The sequence below is a fragment of the Panthera uncia genome (assembly GCF_023721935.1).
Source record: "Panthera uncia isolate 11264 chromosome A1 unlocalized genomic scaffold, Puncia_PCG_1.0 HiC_scaffold_17, whole genome shotgun sequence".
NCBI lineage: Eukaryota > Metazoa > Chordata > Mammalia > Carnivora > Felidae > Panthera > Panthera uncia.
In genome coordinates, this window is record NW_026057577.1 from 1,553,670 (window position 1) to 1,573,874 (window position 20,205).

At 40.7% G+C, this 20,205-nt stretch overlaps 1 protein-coding gene across 1 annotated transcript in view; it reads left to right on the plus strand.

The window, feature by feature from the left end:
- The window catches only part of PGBD2 (piggyBac transposable element derived 2), a 36,784-nt gene extending 17,314 nt beyond the window's left edge, over nt 1–19,470 (plus strand). The window contains exon 4 of the mRNA XM_049648957.1: nt 17,027–19,470. Within this exon, the coding sequence (XP_049504914.1) occupies nt 17,027–18,788 (1,762 nt within the window). The 3' untranslated portion in view covers nt 18,789–19,470. The remainder of the gene's footprint in view (nt 1–17,026) is intronic.
- Nucleotides 19,471–20,205: the final 735 nt, after the last annotated feature.

Sequence of the window (20,205 nt, forward strand, 5' to 3'; positions counted from 1 at the left end):
TCCATTTTTAATTTATTTTTGTGTATGGTACAAGAAAGTGGTCCAGGTGTATTCTTCTGCATGTTGCTGTCCAGTTTTCCTAACACCATTTGCTGAAGAGTCTGTCTCTTCATTGGATATTCTTTCCTGCTTTATCAAAGATTAGTTTTACATACATCTCTGGGTCTCTTTCTGGGTTCTCTGTTTCACTGATCTTTTTGTCTGTTTTTATGCTAGTACCATACTATATTGATGACTACAGCTTTGTAATACAGCTTCATGAAATCAGAAGTTGTGGTGCCTCCAGCTTTGGTTTTCATTTTCAGTATTACTTTGGCTATCTGGGGTCTTTTTTGGTTCCATACAAATTTTGAAATTGTTCTAGGTCTGTGAAATATGCTAGAGTTATTTTGATACAGATTGCATTCAATGTATAGATTGCTTTGGATAGTATAGACATTTTTACAGTATTTGTTCTTCCAGTCCATGAGCATGGAATGTTTTTCCATTTCTTCAGTTTTCTTCAATTTCTTGCATAAACATTCTGTAGTTTTCAGTGGACAGATCTTTTGCTTCTTTGGTTGGGTTTACTCCTATGTATTTTATGGTTTTGCTATAATTGTAAATGGGATTGAGCCCTTCATTTTCTTCTGCTTCATTATCGGTGTATAGAAATTCAATCGATTTCTTTATGTTAATTTTATTTTATTAAAAAAAAATTTTAATGCTTATTATTTTTGAGAGAGAGAGAGACAGAGACAGAGACAGAGCAAGCAGGGAAGGGGCAGAGAGAGAGACACAGAATTGGAAGCAGGCTTCAGGCTCTGAGTTGTCAGCACAGAGCCGAATGTGGGGCTCGAACTCACAGACCACGAGATCATGACCTGAGCTGTAGTAGGCCGCCCAACTGACCGAGTCACCCAAGCACCCCTACATTGATTTTATATCCTGTGACTTTGCCAAATTCATGTATCAGTTCTAGCAGTATTTTGGTGGAGTTTTTTGAGTTTTCCACATAGAGAGAGTATCATGTCATCTGCAAAGAGTGAAAATTTGACTTCTTTCTTGCCATTTTGGATGCCTTTCATTTGTGTTGTCTGATTGCTGAGGCTAGGACTTCCATTACTATGTTGAACAACAGTGGTGAGAGTGTACATCCCTCTCATGTTCCTGACCTTAGGGGAAAGCTGTCAGTTTTTCCCCATTGAGATTGATACTAGCTGTGGGTCTTTCATATGTGGCCTTTATTATGTTGCATTATGTTCCTTCTATCCCTACTCTCTGGAGGATTTTTATCAAGAAAGGATGCTGTATTTTGTCAAATGCTTTTTCTGCATCAATTGAGAGGATCTTATGGTTCTTATCCTTTATTAATGTGGTGTTATGATGTTGATTTGCGAATATTGAACCAGCCCTGCAGCCCAGGAATATATCCCACTTGATAATGGTGAATAATTTTTTCAATGCATTGTTGGATTCAACTTGCTAGTATCTTGTTCAGAATTTTTGCATCCATGTTCATCAAGGAGATTGGTCTGTAACTTTTACAGACACCCTTTTTAGTGGGAACTTTGTCTGGTTTTGGAATCAAAGTAATACTGGCTTCATAGAATGAGTTTGGAAGTTTTCCTTCCATTTGTATTTTTTGGAACAGCTCCAGAATAATAGGTATTATCTCGTCTTTAAATGTTTAGTAGAATTCCCTTGGGAATCCATCCACCCTTAGACCCTTGTTTGTTGGGAGATTTTTGATTACTGACTGAATGTCTTTGCTGTTTGAATTTTCTATTTCTTCCTGTTTCATTTTTGGTAGTTTGTGAGTTCCTAGGAAATTGGTCCATCTTCCAGATTGCCCTGTTTGTTGGCATATAATTTTCATAGTATTCTCTTATTGTAGTTTTCATTTCTGTGCGTCGGTTGTGATCTCTCCTCTTTCATTTGTGATTTTATTTACTTGGTCCTATTCCTTTTTCTTTTTAATAAATATGGCAAGGAGTTTATCAATTTTGTTAATTCTTTCAAAGAACCGGCTCCTGGTTTCATTGATCTGTTCTGTTTTTGTTTTGTTTTTTTTGTTTTTTTGATATCATTGATTTCTGCCCTAATCTTTATTATTTTCCTCTTCTTCTGGTTTTGGACTTTATTTGCTGTTGTTTTTCCAATTTCTTTAGGTATAAGGTTAGGTTATGTATCTAAGAATTTACTTCCTTATTTAGGAATGTCTGGATTGCTATATACTTTCCTCTTATGACTGCCTTTGTTGAATCCCAAAGGTTTTGGACAATAGTGTTTTCATTTCATTGGCTCCCATGTGTTTTTAAATTTCTTTTTTGATTTCTTGGTTAACCCATTCATTCTTTAGTAGGATTTATTTTTTTTTTTAATGTCCAAATATTTGTGGTCTTTCCAAATATTTTCTCTTGTGGTTGATTTCAAGTTTCATAGTGTTTTTGTCTAAAAATATGCATGGTATGATGTAAATCTTTTTGTACTTGCTGAGTGCTGATTTGTGACCCAATATGTGATCTTTTCTGGAGAATGTTACATGTGCACTGGAAAAGAATGTGTGTTCTGCTACTTTAGGATGAAATGTTCTGAATATAACTGTTAAGTCCATCTCGTGCATTGTATCAATCAAAGCGATTATTTTCTTTCTTGTTGATTTTCTGTTTACATGATCTGTCCATTGTTGTAATTTGTGTGTTAAAGTCCCCTACTACTATGGTATTTTTATCAATGAGTGTCTTTCTGTTTGCGATTGATTTGTAATTTGGTTGTTCCCAACTTGGCAGCATAGATATTTACAACTGTTAGATCTTTTTGTAGATAGACCCCTTAATTATTATATAATGCCCTTCCTCATCTCTTGTTACAGTCTTTGTTTTAACATCTAGTTTGTCTGATATAGGTATGTCTATTCTGGCTTTCTTTTAATGTCCATTGCCACGATAGATGGTTTTCCATCGCTTTACATTCAATCTGCATGTTTTTAGGTTTAAAATGAGTCTCTTGTAATCAGCATATAAATGGGTGTTGGTTTTTTTTTTTTGTTTTTTTGTTTTTTTGTTTTTTTTTTAATCAATTCTGATACCCTATGTCTTTTGATTGGAGCATTCAGTCCTTTTACATTTAGAGTGATTATTGGAAGATATTAATTTAGTGCCATTGTGTGTCCTGTAGAGTTGGTGTTTCTGTTGATGTTCTCTCTGGCCCATTCTAATCTTTGTTGCCTTTGGTCTGATTTTTGTTTGTTTTGTTTTTTCTCCACTCAAAAGTCCTCCTTATGATTTCTTGCAGGGCTGGTTTTGTTTGGGGTACTATTTATCTCTTTTTCTATTCTGAATGACAGCCTTTCTAGATAAAGAATTCTTGGCTGCATATTTTTCCTATAAGCACGTTGAATATATACTGCCACTCCTTTCTGGTCTGCCATGTATCTGTGGAATATCCACTGCAAGCTTGATCTGTCTTCCCTTGTGGGTTAAGGACTTTTTTCCTTGCTGCTTTCAGGGTTCTTTCCTTGTCTGTGTTTTGTGAATTTGACTATGATATGCTGTAGTGATGTTGGTTTTTGTTAAATCTAATGGGAATTCTCTGTGCTTCTTGAATTTTGATGTCTGTATCTTTACCCAGATTAGGAAAGTTTCAGCTATAATTTGCTAACATAAACCTTCTGCCCCCTTTTCTCTTTCCTTATTTTCTGTGACTCCTATAATACAAATGGTATTCCTCTTTAATAATTTATATTCTCTCAGTCTTGTATCATAGTCTTTTGCCTTTGTTTCCTTCTTTTTTCTGTTTCCTTATTTTCCATAATTTTATCTTCTGTATTATTGATTCTCTTCTCTGCTTTGTCTATCTTTGCCAACAAGGTGTCCATTCAAGATTACATCTTGGTTATAGCATTTTTAATTTTGGCCTGACTATATTTTAATTCTTTTATCTCTCAGAAAGGGATTCTCTGGCATCTTCTGTGCTTTTTTCAACTCCAACTAATATTATTATAATTGTGGCTTGAAATTCTAATTCACTCATCATTCTTGTATCTGTGTTGATTAAATCCCTGGCCATCATTTTTTCATGTTCTTTCTTTTGGGGTGAATTCCTCTGTCTTGTCATTTTGGAGGCAAAAAAAAAAATAAAAAATTAAAATTAAAAAAAATACAAACAAGATAATACAATACAAATCAAATAATGGAAGCTAGATACTAGGTGTGTTTCTTTTTTCTTTTTTTAATTTTTTTTAATGTTTATTTATTTTTGGAGAGACAGAGCATGAGCAGGGGAGGGGCAGAAGAGGGAGTCACAGAACTTGAAGCAGGCTCCAGGCTCTGAGCTGTCAGCACAGAGCCTGATTCAGGGCTCGAACTCACGAGCTGTGAGATCATGACCTCAGCTGAAGTCAGACACTTAACCAACTGAGCCACCCAGGTGCCCCTAGGTGTGTTTCTTTCTGCTTGTTGAGAGGTTGATAGAAAAGAGAGAAAAAAAAGGAAAACAAAAAACTATAAACAAAATTAAAAAAAAAATTTTAATGTTTATTTATTTTTGAGAGAGAGAAAGAGCATGACTGGGGGAGGAGCAGAGAGAGAGGGAGACACAGAATCGGAAGCAGGCTCCAGGCTCTGACCTGTCAGCATGGAGCCTGACATGGGGCTCGAACTCACAAACCGTGAGATCATGACCTGAGTCAAAGCTGGATGCTCAACTGACTGAGCCACCCAGGCGCCCCTATAAACAAAATTTTAAATTGAAAAATACAGTTCTTAAGTAATAGAATAAAATAAGGAAAATAAAAAAAATAAAAAATTGCTTTTTCTGTATCCAAGAAAGAGAAAAGAAAGAAGGGAAAAAAAAGATAAGCAAAAACAGAAGGAAAGAAAACGAACAAACAAATGAAGAAGCAAACAGAATGAAACCTGAATGAAGTACATTCATTTTCCCCTAGAATGAAATCTTCGTAAGACACTATAATTCATAGACTAAGTAGGTGGAAGGATTTGTCCTGGTCTTCTGGGGCATGTGCCTAGAGGGCACAGCTGGCTGGGGCGTGGGGTAACTGTTTCTGTTCTCCATTTGGTGGCACTGCTTAGCTTATAGGTGTCGATCAAGGAGTGCATCCATGCATGTATGCTTGTTAGTGGTGAGAATGACTTCACAGAGCTCTCTAGTGTCTGATGTGGGAATTTTTGCCCTTGTGGACACGCATTCAAGTGCCTCTCCTTGGTCTCAGGCCTCTATCTGCTCCCTGCCTTCACCCTGTCTGTGTTCAAGCTGTGTCCCTTCCAGGTGGCACCTCCCTCACGAGTTTTATCTCACACAGAGCTGTGTTTCAAAACCCCTCACTTCAGAGATCCCTGTGGCTTGGACCCATGCTAATGCTTTGGGGAAGGGTGTCCACAGAAAACATTCGCACGATCCCACAGCAGCAGAGGCTCAGAGTTTATGGTGAATCACAGCACATACCCTGTACAGGTCATGGTGCACTCTGGCATCTTTGTTTCAGTACTACAGCTACATGGTAGCTCTCTGGGATAAGCCAGGAATTTTGCCCATGGGGAAGCCTATGGCCTCTACCAAGTACACTCCAATCAGAAGAACCACTTTTCCCCAGGTGGCACATGGACCCCTCAAACCATGCTTCCTGCTCCTGGGGATTCACCTGACTTACTCACCAGAGCACAGCCAAGCACTGAGCTCCAAAACTTCAGATTCTGTCCTATTATAGAATATAGCTATATATAGAATCCTGGTGGTATTGAAATCCCCTCCTTTCTTCCATCAGTGGTTTTTGTGAACAGATTTCTTGTCTAGTCCCATGCGAGTGTTTTCACTCTTTCTTTCTTTCTCTCCAGCTACTTTTGGGGGCAGTGCTTTTCTTGCATGATCCTGATGTGCTGCCTTCTCCCCAATCCTCTCTCTGCAAAAATGGCTTCCTACCCTCTACGGCTCCGCAGCTTTTCTCCCCCCAGTTCACCTCTCCACACCATGTACCTGCTAAGTTCTCTGATTCAAATTATGCAGATTGTTGCAATAATTCTCAGATCAATTTCCTAAGTGTTCAAAATGGTTTGATGCTGATCTAGCTGTGTTTCAGGGACAAGACAAGCTCAGGGTCCCCTTACTGCTCTGCCATCTTAACTCCTACCTGTCTGGGAAACTCTTTATCTCTCCTTCTATTCTAAATGGCAGCATTGCTGGATAAAGTATTCTTGGCTGCATATTTTTCCCATTCACTTTGAATATATCATGCCACTCCCTTCTAGCCTGCCAAGTTTCTGCTGATAAGTATGCTAACCTTATTTGTCTTCCCTTATGACTTAGGGATTTCTTTTTCCTTGCTGCTCTCAGGATTTTTTCCTTAACTCTGTATTTTGCAAATTTTACTACAATATGTCTTCGTGTTGCCCTGCTTTTGTTGATTATGGTGGGAGTTCTCTGTGTGTCCTTGACTTGAATGTTTGTTTCGTTCCCCAGATTAGGGACATTTTCCACAATAATTTGCCCAAATAAGTTTCTGCCCCTGTTTTCCTCTCTTCTTCTGGCACTCCTGTGATACAAATGTTATTACGTCTTATGGAGGTGCTGAGTTCCCTATTGTCTACATTCTGATCTAATGTTTTCTTTCCCTATTCTTCTCAGCTTTATTATCTTCCATAATTTTATCTTACATATCACTTACTCATTCCTCTGCTTCTTCCATTCTCATGGTCATTTCTTAGAATTGGTTTCACATCTCAGTTATAGCATTTTTTATTACTGTCTGACTAGTTTTTAGATCTTTTATCTCTGTGTTAAGAGACTCCTTGGTGTCTTCTATGCTTTTCTCAAGCCCAGCTATATCCTTATGATTGTTGTTTTAAATCCTGGTACAGGCATATTACTTATATCTATTTTGATTAGATCTCTGGCTATGACCTTTTCTTATTTTTTGTTTTGTGATCCATTTCTCCATCTTGGCACTTTGCTTTAGTCTCTGTTTTCTCTGTGTTAGGAAAGCCTGTTATATTTCCTGCTTCTGAGAGTAAAGGCTATATTAAGAAGATGCTATATACTGACCCCGGCTTGGCGCTCCAGGAAGTGTTTCTGGTGTGCAGTTTGTACACTCTGCTTTTGTGTTTTAACTGCTCTTTCCCTCACGTCAGTCCTCTGCAGTTTCACCTTGTCTGTACTGGGTTGTGTTTGGACCTTGCCCAGTGTGTGGTGAGTTTTAACTCGGTGTGTTTTGGCCTGCTTGTTCAAAAGGCCAGATCCATTTTCCACTAGAGCTGAAGTTTTGCATCACTCCATTGTCAGTAGACTTGGTAGGTGCAAGGGGTTTGTGCTCATCTTCTGGCAGAGGGACCTGCTTCTGCTCTGGCTCTCAGGCACAATTGCACTCATGAAAAAGCACCTGCAGAGCCTACAGGGGCGGGTCTTGGTGTAAGTGGCTCAGGCCTCTACTGTGTGTGCTGTGTTTCTCACTTAAGTCTGTCTGTGCTGATAGGTGGGGAATTAATATAGTTTCAGCCCACTGTCTTCCTGCAGAGGGGCATTTGCGCCCACTGATGTTCAGGAAACCCTCACTGAAGATCAAACAATCTCCCCTCCTGTGTCCCAGGAATCCCTCAGATCTCTCTGCCTTCACCCATTCTGTGTCTGAGCCTTTTGCCCACCCAGCATCATGGTCCTGTGCTGGACACAACCTGTGCTGAGTTTCAGAACTCCAAAGGGACCTGGCATGGTTGGCCCTGCACTAATCATCTGGGGTGGGGTCTCACTACACTGTGGCTGATGCCTGCTTGTCTCAGAAGGGCAGTCACAGAATATGCGGCCACTTGGAGTATGGTAAAGCACAGCGAAAGGCTGATTTTCAGGTTACCTGGTCTCAGCAGGTGTCTCTGCTCCTATTGGAATGAATAGGGTAGCTCAGTGGCACCCGCTGGCAGTGCCACCTCTCTCAAATGCACTGTAAGGAGGAGATCTGTCTGTCCCAGTGTGGCCCAGGGTATCTGCAGACCATCTGTCTTCTCCCAGGCCTCTGTCCTCCCTCTCAACAGAAGCACATCTGTGCTGGTCAGGTTCTGTCTCTGGTCATGGCATGGACTTCTAAAACTTCTGACTTTGAGTTCCACTGCTTGGAAAAACTTGGCAATAGTCAGCCGCAATTGTTTTGCTTCTCAGTGGTTTTGGGGAAGTGTTTTTCTTGTGCAGTGCCCTGCATGCACATGCTTTCTCACATGTGCTCTCTGTCTCTGAATCTTTCCTGTGTGATCAGGGCTCTTTACCCCCCACAGCACCTACGATTCTTTTCTCGCTAATCACTTCTCTGCACCTCCTCCCTTCCACAGTGTGGCCTCTTTTATCCCTGTAGTTGTGCAGTTTGTTCTCTCAGTCCTCACATTCATTTCTTGGGTGTTTGGAATGGATTTGATATTTATCTAGCTATGTTTGATGGACAAAGCAAGTATAGGGTCCCCCTACTACTCTGACATCTAAATCCTGTCCTACTCCAGGAGTCTTAACAACTATGTACAGAAAGTTTTTGGAGGCATGGGGGCACACAGGAGCTTAGATAGTGAGAGTGGTGGAAACCCTGACTATATAGGCCTGGATCTGCTGCTCGAAAATAGGAGAGGCTGAGAAGATGGCAAGTTGTCTATTGACCCCTGAGAACCTCTCAGTCTGAGGTCCATGGGAAGTGCTTCAGATTTCCTATCCCTGAAAGCTGGGTTCCCTTTCTGGCATAGCATGAGAAATACCTTGCCTTCCCTGAGGTCAGATCTCCTGTGCCCTAGTAGACTCTAGCACAGAGGCTGATGGAGTCCGTGTTCACCAAATGAGGTTGTAGTGAATCTCTAATGCAGTGAACTCCCAAGTCCAAGGGTAGGTCTGTAGAGAAATAACCTTTGCGGTAAAGCTTGTGTCTTCCCTCTGGTTTGAGATTCTTCTCATGTGGAGGTTGGGCCAGAGTGACACAGGGCAGCAGTAGAGCCCACCTTCCTTGCCCGTCCATTCTCATAGCCAGTGATGTGTGTCACTGCCCCTTCTGCATCCTACTAGAGGGCTTCCTGTGACAGCTGAACACTACTGAATGTCCTCATTAGGGCCTATAGAGCCCTGTGGGTCCTGGTCCTGGCAGCCTGTGCTCTGCTCTCCTCCCTTTACTACATCTGAAGTCTCACTGACCTCCTTGCTGTTCACAGTTATCAAGTCCCTTCAGGCTCAGGGCCTTGTGCCTACAATTCTTTTTCTCTGCCTGGGACACCCTGTTTCTAGCTGTCTGTAAGGCCCCCTCCCTCTTTTTTCAGGCCACCTGCCTGGGAGCCTTCACTTATCATCCATCTAAAATAGTAACCCCAGTCCTACTCCTTTGCTACATTCTCTGCCCATTGTCCAGGATGGCCCCCATCTTGCATAGCTACTTGTGTGCTGAACTGTCATCTTTCACCTCCAGGTAGACAAGTGCTGTGCAGGTCAGGAGCGGAGTGTGTCCATTGTCAGTTGCTGGGAAGTGCCTGCTCGTGGTTGGTGCTCATTAAATATAGGTATCTCTTGTCATCCATTTAGATCCTAGTGCACAGGAAAAGTTAGGATAGACGGGGTTTCCATGTTTTCTAAATCCGTTTGGCTTCTGAATTGCAGCTAGTGTATAGTAAGATGTCTGATACTGAGGGAACCATCTGAAAATTTGTCTGAATCTGTTCAGGTCCTGATACTGGGTAGTAAGAGGTCAAGTAGGGAGAGCTTGGGAATTTGGGAGGGAGGAACCTTGTATTTGCCAAATTAATAAGGGAAAGGGAAGACAAAGGTAAGACTGAAGCATGAAAGTAGAGCTGCTGGGGCCAATGAATCAGAAGATATCAGTGGATGTCACTTCAGCAGTCTAGGCTTCCTTTTTGGTGGTTACTGTCATTTGGGTAATGACAGTGGCACCTGTCATTTATCAGTAAAGGGAATTCTGTATTCAAGACACATTAAGAAGGAAGGAGGTATGTAACATTTCTTTGTTGTTGTTACCTACTTTTTATTTAAATATTGTTAGTTAATATACAGTCCAGTATTGGTTTCAGAACTAGAATTCAGTGATTTACAAAGTTGGCATTTTTTTCCCCAAGATTTTATTTAAATTCAAGTTAGTTAACATATAGGTGTATCAGAAGTAGAATTTAGTGATTTATCACTTACATATAACACCCAGTGCTCATCACAAGTGCCCTCCTTAATACCCAACACCAATTTAGCCTATCTCCCACCATCAGCCCTGTTTGTTCTCTGTTGTTAAGTCTCTTGTGGTTTCTTTTCTTCTCCTTCTTCCCTCCATTCCCATATGTTCATCTGTTTTGTTTCGTACATTCCACATATAAGTGGAATCATATGATGTTTGTTTTCTCTGATTGACTTATTTTGTTTAGCAAAATATATTCTAGCTCCATCTACGTCATTGGAAATGGCAAGATTTCATTCCTTTTGATGCTAATATTCCATTGTATGTATGTATGTATATATATGTATACATATACACCACATCTTCTTTTTTAATTTATTTTATTTTTTTAATTTACATTCAAATTAGTTAGCATATAGTGCAACAATAATTTCAGGAGTAGATTCCTTAATGCCCCTTGCCCATTTAGCCCATCCCCCCTCCCAAACCCTCCAATAACCCTCAGTTTGTTCTCCATATTTAAGAGTCTTTTATGTTTTGTCCCCCTCCCTGTTTTTGTATGATATTTGCTTCCTTCCCTTGTGTGCATCTGTTCTGTGTCTTAAAGTCCTCATATGAGTGAAGACATATGATATTTGTCTTTCTCTGACTAATTTTGCTTAGCATAATACCCTCTAGTTCCATCCATGTAGATGCAAATGGCAAGATTTCATTCCTTTTGATTGCCTAGTAATATTCCATTGTGTATATATACATATACCACATCTTCTTTATCCATTCATCCGTGTGTGGACATTTGGGCTCTTTCCATTCTTTGGCTATTGTTGATAGTACTGCTATAAACATTGGGGTGCATGGGTCTCTTTGAAACAGCATACCTGTATCCCTTGTATAAATACCTAGTAGTGCAATTGCTGGGTCATAGGGTAGTTCTATTTTTAATTTTTTGAGGAATCTCCACACTTTTCCAGAGTGGCTGCACCAGCTTGCATTCCTACCAGCAGTGGAAAGAGATCCTCTTTCTCTACAATCCTTGCCAACATCTGTTGTTGCCTGAGTTGTTAATGTTAGCCATTCTGACAGGGGTGAGGTGGTATCTCATGGTAGTTTTGATTTCTATTTCCCTGATGATGAGTGATGTTAAACATTTTTTCATGTGTTGGTTGGCCATCTGGATGTCTTCTTTGGAGAAATGTCTATTCATACCTTTTGCCCATTTCTTCACTGAATTATTTGTTTTTTTGGGTGTTGTTGATAAGTTCTTTAGAGATTTTGCAACTAACCCTTTATCTGATATGTCGTTTGCAAATATCTTCTCCCATTCTTTCGGTTGCCTTTTAGTTTTGCTGATTGTTTCCTTCGCTATGCAGAAGATTTTTATTTTGATGAGGTCCCAGTAGTTGATTTTTGCTTTTGTTTCCCTTGCCTCCAGAGACGTGTTGAGTAAGAAGTTGCTGCAGCCAAGATCAAAGAGGTTTTTGCCTGCTTTCTCCTCGAGAACTTTGATGGCTTCTTGTCTTACATTGAGGTCTTTCATCTATTTTGAATTTATTTTTGTGTATGGTGTAAGAAAATGGTCCAGGTTCATTCTTCTGCATGTCGCTGTCCAGTTTTTCCAGCACCACTTGCTGAAGAGACTGTCTTTATTCCATTGGATAGTCTTTCCTGCTTTGTCCAACATTAGTTGGCCGTACGTTTGTGGGTCCATTTCTGGGTTCTCTATTCTGTTGGATTGATCTGAGTGTCTGTTCTTGTGCCAGTACCATACTGTCTTGATGATTACAGCTTTATAGTATAGCTTGAAGTCTGGGATTGTGATGCATCCTGCTTTGGTTTTCTTTTTCAAGATTGCTTTGGCTATTCAGGGTCTTTCCTGGTTCCATACAAATTTTAGGATGATTTGTTCTAGCTCTGTGAAGAATGCTGGTGTTATTTTGTTAGGGATTGCATTGACTGTGTAGATTACTTTGGGTAATATCGACATTTTAACAATATTTGTTCTTCCTATCCAGGAGCATGAAATCTTTTTCTATTTTTTTTGTGTCATCTTCAATTTCTTTCATAAGCTTTCTATAGTTTTCAGTGTATATATTTTTCACCTCTTTGGTTAGATTTATTCCTAGGTATTTTATGTTTTTTGGTGCAACTGTAAATGGGATTGATTCCTTGATTACTCTTTCTGTCGCTTCATTGTTGGTGTATAGGAATGCACCCGATTTCTGTGCATTGATTTTATATCCTGCAACTTTGCTGAATTCATGAATTAATTCTAGCATTTTTTTGGTGGAATCTTTTGGGTTTTTCATATAGAGTATCATGTCATCTGCAAAGAGTGAAAGTTTGACCTCCTCCTGGCTGATTTAGATGCGTTTTATTTCTTTGTGTTGTCTGATTGCAGAGGCTAAGATTTCCAATAGTATGTTGAATAACAGTGGCAAGAGTGGACATGCCTGTCTTGTTCCTGACCTTAGGGGGAAAGCTCTCAGTTTTTCCCCATTGAGAATGATATTACCGTTGGGTCATTCATATATGACTTTTATGATCTCGAGATATGCTCCTTCTATCCCTAATTTCTTGAGGGTTTTTATAAAGAAAGAATGCTGTATTTTGTCAAATGCCTTCTCTGCATCTATTGAAAGGATCATATGGTTCTTTCCTTTCTTTAATTGATGTGATGAATCACGTTAATTGTTTTTGCGGATATTGAACCAGCCCTGCATCCCAGGTATAAATCCCACTTGGTCATGGTGAATAATTTGTTTAATGTATTGTTGGATCTGGTTGGCTAATATCTTGTTGAGGATTTTTGGATCCATGTTCATCAGGGAAATTGGTCTATAGTTAGTTCTCCTTTTTAGTGGGACCTCTGTCTCATTTTGGAATCAAGGTAATGCTGGCTTCATAGAAAGGATTTGGAAGTTTTCCTTCCATTCCTGTTTTTTGGAACAGTTTCAAAAGAATAGGTGTTAACTCTTCCTTAAATGTTTGGTAGAATTCCCCTGGAAGCCATCTGGCCCTGGACTCTTGTTTTTTAGGAGATTTTTGATTACTCATTCGATTTCCTTATTGGTTATGGGTCTGTTCAAATTTTCTGTTTCTTCCTGTTTCAGTTTTGGTCGTGTATATGTTTCTAGGAATTTGTCCGTTTCTTCCAGATTGCCCATTTTATTGGCATATAATTTCTCATAATATTCTCTTAGTATTGTTTTTATTTCTGCTGTGTTGGTTGTGATCTCTCCTCTTTCATTCTTGATTATATTTATTTGGGTCCTTTCCTTTTTCTTTTTGATCAAACTGGCTAGTGGTTTATCAATTTTGTTAATTCTTTCAAAGAACCAGCTTCTGGTTTCATTGTTCTGTTCTACTGTTTTTTTGGTTTCCATAGCATTGATTTCTGCTCTAATCTTTGTTATTTCCTGTCTTCAGCTCGTCTTGGGTTTTATTTGCTGTTGTTTTTCCAGCTCTTTAAGGCGTAAAGTTAGGTTTTGTATCTGAGACCTTTCTTCCTTCTTTAGGAAGGCCTGGATTCCTATATACTTTCCTCTTATGACCACCTTTGCTGAGTCCCAGAGGTTCTGGGTTGTGGTGTTATCATTTTCATTGGCTTCCGTGAACTTTTTAATTTTCTCTTTAACTTCTTAGCCCATTCATTCTTTGGTAGGATGTTATTTAGTCTCCAAGTATTTGTTACCTTTCCAAATTTTTTCTTGTGGTTGATTTCAAGTTTCATAGCATTGTGGTCTGAAAATATGCATGGTATGATCTCAATACTTTTGTACTTGTTGAGGGCTGATTTGTGTCCCAGTATGTGGTCTATTCTGGAGAAACGTTCCATATGCACTGGAGATGAATGTATATTCTGCTGCTTTAGGATGAAATGTTCTGAATATATCTATTAAGTCCATCTGGTCCAGTGTGTGATTCAAAGACATTGTTTCCTTGTTGATGTTTTGATTAGATGATCTGTCCATTGCTGTGAGTGGGGTGTTGAAGTCCCCTACTATTATGGTATTACTGAGTTTCTTTATATTTGTGATTAATTGATTTATATATTTGGGCGCTTTCACATTTGGAGCATAAATGTTTACAATGGTTAGGTCTTCTTGGTGGATAGACCCCTTAATTATGATATAATGCCCTTCTTCATCTCTTGATACAGTCTTTAGTTTAAAGTCTAGATTGTCTGATATAAGTATGGCTACTCCGGCTTTATTTTGTGGACCATTAACATGATAGATGGCTCTCCATCCCCTTACTTTCAATCTGAAGGTGTCTTTAAGTCTAAAGTAGGTCTCTTGTAAACAGAATATACATGGATCTTGTTTTCTTATACATTCTGTTACCCTGTGTCTTTTGATTGGAGCACTGAGTCCGTTGACATTTAGAGTGATAACTGAAAGGTATGAACTTATTGCCATTATGATGGTTGCAGAGTTGGAGTTTCTGGTGGCGTTCTCTGGTCCTTTCTAGTCTTTGTTGCCTTTTTTGTTTGTTTGTTTATTATTTCATCTTTATCCCCTCAGAGAATCCCCCTTAAAATTTCTTCCAGGGCTGGTTTAGTGCTCACAAACTCCTTTAATTTTCTTTTGTCTGGGAAACTTTTTATCTCTCCTTCTATTTTGAATGACAGCCTTGCTGGATAAAGAATTCTTGGCTGCATATTTTTCTGAATCAGCACATTGAACATATCCTGCCACTCCTTTTTGGCCTGCCAAGTTTCTTTGGATAGGTCTCCTGCAAACCTGATCTGTCTTCCCTTGTAATTTAGGGACTTTTTCTCCCTTGCTGCTTTCATGATTCTTTCCTTGCCTGAGTATTTTGTGAATTTGACTATGATATGCCTTGTTGATGGTCAGTTTTTGTTGAATCTAATGGGGGCCCTCTGTGATTCCTGGATTTTGATGTCTGTGTCTTTCCCCAGGTTAGGAAAGTTTTCTGCTGTGATTTGCTCATAACCCCTTCTAGTTCCATCCATGTAGTTGCAAATGACAAGATTTCATTCTTTTTGATTGCCGAGTAATACTCCACATCTTCTTTATCCATTCATCCATAGAGCTCCTCCTTTCTTACAGTGGAGAGTGTTTGGACCTTTAGCTGGGTTTGCTTTGATTTGTTCATTAAAATAAGCCTGGAAAAAACAAACAAACAAAACAAACAAACAAACAATAAAAAACCTGATCCTGTAAACGAAGAAAGGGAAAAGGAACAAAAAACACCAATCAAAAAACTATAAGCTGAATTCAAAGAGAAAGAAAGCTAAAAAAAAAAGACAAATAAAAGAAAAAAGAAGCTTGACCCTCCCAAAAAGGAGAAAGGAAATGAAAATAGCAAACTAACAAACATATAAAACAGTATGAGCCTGATTCTAGAAGAAAAAAGAAAGAAAGAAAAACAAATAAACAAACAAATGGGGAAATGGGGTGGGGGGGGCCTGTGGTAGAAAAAAAGTAAACCTGGTCCTGTTTCCACCAGAACTACATGTGTCATTTTGAAGCATTCAATTTTCAGTACAGTTGGTACATGCAGGGTGCTGCCTATGGTGGTCTTCTGCGTGAGAGACTGACTGAAATGGCTCAGAGTCAGTCTTACTCCAGTAAATAAGCAGTTACCAGGCACTTTGAGGCAGGTTGTGGTGTAACCGGGTCCCACCTCTGCTGGGGGCTGCAATGTGTTGGTCTCAGAAGTCCCACTGTGTTGGTGTTGGGGGAAAATGATGCCACCCCAATCTTTGTCCCCAGAAAGAATCTCACATCCCCCACCATTCAGGCAGTCCTCACAGATAGTAAGGGCAGTCAACTTGCCCTGCACCACAGCTTTCTTGAGTTTTTCCTTGGTGTGCAGCTGGAATACAAAACTTGAAAACTTAATGGGCAAAGCACTACATGGACCTGCTTCCCTCCTCTGGAGTAGAGCCTCTGCGTGCTGTGTCAGATGGTTTTTGTCCCAGAAGAATAGTTCCTCACCAGCATGTTGTGTGGAGTGTATAGTGTAGCACCACTGAAAGCAGCAACAAGGTCATATGCTATCTGCTGTACCTCTGTCCCCTGCTGATGAAACGCCATTAGCTGGCACCTATAGGTTCTTTTGTCCTTGGAGAGGCAATAAACCTGTTCCAAAAGTACTCCAGGAAGGGGAATGTTCTCTCCCAGTGTGCCTTGAAGGTCCCTACACCAGGCTATGCACTCTGGGGCCAGCTCCTTCCTTCCCCCCATGACCACACACTACAGCTCTCTGCTAGAGAGTCACACACTTCCAAAACTTCAGGATTGAACTCCACACGCTGTTTGCAAACTACAAAACATAACAAAAACCTGTAACGCTCAGTACTTCTTGCACCCCAGTCTGTGGTCTAGAGAGATTTTCCTCTTGTGTGAACCCAGTGCTATACTCTGTCAACACCTCTCTCTTTCCCTCCCTTCTTTTCTCTTACCAGAAAGGGTTTCCTCCCCCTCTGCAGCACTGCCATTTTTCTATCCACCAACTCATATCCATGTGCCTCACACCTGCCACCCTGTCTCCCTCCAACCATGCAGGTCCTTCTGCCACTCTGCAGATCGATTTCCTGGGTGTTCCAAGTGATGTGACCTCAGTAGAGCTATGTTTGGGGGATGAGAAAGCTCAGGGTTCCCCTATTTCTCCTCTATCTTACCTCCTCCCCCTGGAACTTCTCTTTAGAATGCCTCCTATCATTAAAATACTTTTGCACTTGAAAGAGTAACCTATGTTAGGAAAATTCCCTTACCTGGTACTGTGCCTGGTGGTACTGGTTCCAAAATGTGGTTCAAGCTCAGGTGGTCTGCAGTGGGAGCGCCCTCCTCTCAGGTGATGCTTCAACAGAGTTTTCTGCTGAAACACTGTCTCCTGTGTGACCTCGCTTTATTTCGTTTCCTGTCATTGCAGCAATCCCACTGTTGGGAGAGATGCCAGTTCAAAGCTCAAGTCCATGAAGCTACTTGAGGTTCTGAATGCATTGGAGGAGGAGAGTCCTAGCCACCGCAGGGAAGAGATCTTCATTGCGCCACCTGACAATGCCTCAGGGGATTTCACTGATGAGGACTCAGGTGATGAAGATGGCCAGCGAGGCTCCCATGTGCCCGGTAGTGTGCTGCATGCCTCTGTTGTACCTGAGGACTCTGGCACTGAGGAGGAGGATGACGACCTGCAGCCACCACCAGCCATGAAGAGGCAGAAGGCAGTAGTGGAACCTCAGCGTGTTTGGATCAAAAGAGATATCCAACCCAACTTCCGCAGCTGGACTCCATCAGATCCCCATATAGAGGATCTCAAAAGCCAGGAACTGAGTCCTGTAGGCCTATTTGAGTTGTTTTTTGATGAAGGAACTATTAATTTTATTGTTAATGAAACCAATCGTTATGCTTGGCAAAAAAATGTCAACCTTGGGCTCACAGCCCAGGAATTAAAGTGTGTTTTGGGAATTTTGATTTTAAGTGGGTATATATCCTATCCAAGGAGAAGGATGTTTTGGGAAACATCTCCTGATTCACATCATCATCTTGTGGCTGATGCAATTAGAAGGGACAGATTTGAACTGATCTTTTCATACCTGCATTTTGCAGATAATAATGAGCTGGATGAAAGTGATAGGTTTGCCAAGGTCAGGCCTCTCATTGTCCGAATGAATTGCAATTTCCAGAAGCACGCACCCTTGGAAGAGTTCTACAGCTTTGGTGAATCCATGTGTGAATACTTTGGACACCGGGGATCCAAACAGCTGCCAGCAGGGAAACCCATGCGTCTGGGCTACAAGATCTGGTGTGGGACAACCAGCAGGGGCTATCTGGTGTGGTTTGAGCCCTCACAGGGCACACTGTTCACCAAGTCAGACAGGGGCTTAGACTTAGGAGGTAGTATGGTGGTAAAATTTGTGGATGCTCTTCAGGAGCGTGGCTGTTTGCCATACCACATATTTTTTGACAAGGTTTTTACAAGTGTCAAACTCATGTCCATTTTGAGGAAAAAGGGGGTGAAGGCCACAGGAACTGTTCGTGAATACAGGACTGAGCGATGTCCCCTCAAAGATCCCAAAGAACTTAAGAAAATGAAGAGGGGTTCATTTGATTATAAAGTTGATGAGAGTGAGGAGATTATCGTGTGCCGCTGGCATGATAGCAGTGTGGTTAACATCTGCTCTAATGCTGTGGGCATAGAGCCAGTGGAGCTGACCAGCCATCATTCAGGAATAGCCAAAACACGGACCCAAGTCCATCAACCATCCCTGGTGAAGCTGTACCAGGAGAAAGTGGGGGGTGTCAGCCGGATGGACCAGAATATTGCCAAATACAAGGTAAAGATCCGGGGCATGAAGTGGTACTCAAGCTTCATTGGCTATGTCATTGATGCTGCCCTCAATAATGCTTGGCAACTACACAGGATCTGCAGCCATGATGCCCAGGTAGACCTCCTGGCCTTCCGGAGATATGTGGCCTGTGTGTACCTAGAGAGCAATGCTGACATGTCCTCCCAAGGGAGGCGAAGCAGACGGCTGGAAACTGAGAGCCGCTTTGACATGATTGGTCACTGGATCGTCCACCAGGACAAGAGGACTCGGTGTGCCCTTTGCCACTCGCAGACCAACACCCGCTGCGAGAAATGCCAGAAGGGTGTCCATGCCAAGTGTTTCAGGGAGTACCACATTCGGTGATGCAGAATGGACAGAGGGAGCCCTGTGGATGTTTGGTTTATAATGAAATGTTTACAGCTAATTTCATAAAGCAGATAGAGCACTTGTGTTTTATTTGTGTTGGAAAAACAACACCTGAATTGCTAATGATTTGGTCTTGTATTTTCTACCGACCTCCATTACAGTTATCTTTTTATTGTCTTCTGTGATACCTACATGTAACATAAATTAATATTTTTATTGGTAATTATAGATGTTTGTAAATCTATAGATTATACTGTTACTTATTTCAAATAATGGGCCCCTTTTTATTCAAATAAAAAATTTCCTGTGGGTGATAGATGAGTCCTAGTTAGGAAAATCAAATAGAACCAAAAACTTGAGAGAAACTTTCATGAATAGTAAAAAGATTTTATAATTGTATACTATTGGTTTTAACTAAGATGAGACAATAGTGTGTAAGTATGGTATCAATATGATGAAAGAGATTTTAATCATAGTTATTTCACTTTAACACTAGCAAGCTGTTTAGGAATAGATAATCAGCTTTGTGTTTATCCAGAGGGCTAGATTTGTAGACTTTGTATTTCCTTGATAAAATTATTTTCCTAATACAAGTATATCCTTCTGGAATTCATTTTTATAACTAGTGTAAGATAGGTATCTGGTTTTTCCCCCTTAAGCAATGGTTTGCATCATTTATTAAAATATTTATATTTTCCCATTGATTTAAATTCTAATTTTATAAGGGGGGAGGAGTTAAGATGGTGGTGTAGTAAGGGGAACCTGGGCTAGTCTCAGTCCCTCAAACACAGCTCAATCAACATCAAATCATTTTAAACACCTAGGAAATTGACCTGAGGATTAAAAGAACAGTCTGCATAATTTGAGGGAGAGAACATGGCAGGTGTGGAGAGGAGATTTGGGGGAGAGAAAAGCCATGGTGCTGCAGAAGGGATGGGAGTCCTACTTGCAGAGAGGAGAAAGGGAAGTGGGGAGAGAGTAGTGTGTCAGATTCGCATAAGAAAAGCAATCCCCCCCCCCAGGGGCGCCTGGGTGGCGCAGTCGGTTAAGCGTCCGACTTCAGCCAGGTCACGATCTCGCGGTCCGTGAGTTCGAGCCCCGCATCAGGCTCTGGGCTGATGGCTCTGGGCTGATGGCTCGGAGCCTGGAGCCTGTTTCCGATTCTTTGTCTCCCTCTCTCTCTGCCCCTCCCCTGTTCATGCTCTGTCTCTCTCTGTCCCAAAAATAAATAAAAAACGTTGAAAAAAAAATTAAAAAAAAAAAAAAAAAGCAATCCCCCAAAACCATTGATGGGGGAATTGTGAGGAACTGAATATCCCAAGGTTTTGCAAACAGTGGAGGTGAAATTCTGAGTTTTTGGAAGTCTGTGCTGTTTGCTGTAATAGATCTGGATGGGCAGCAGTGCTCCTGGGGA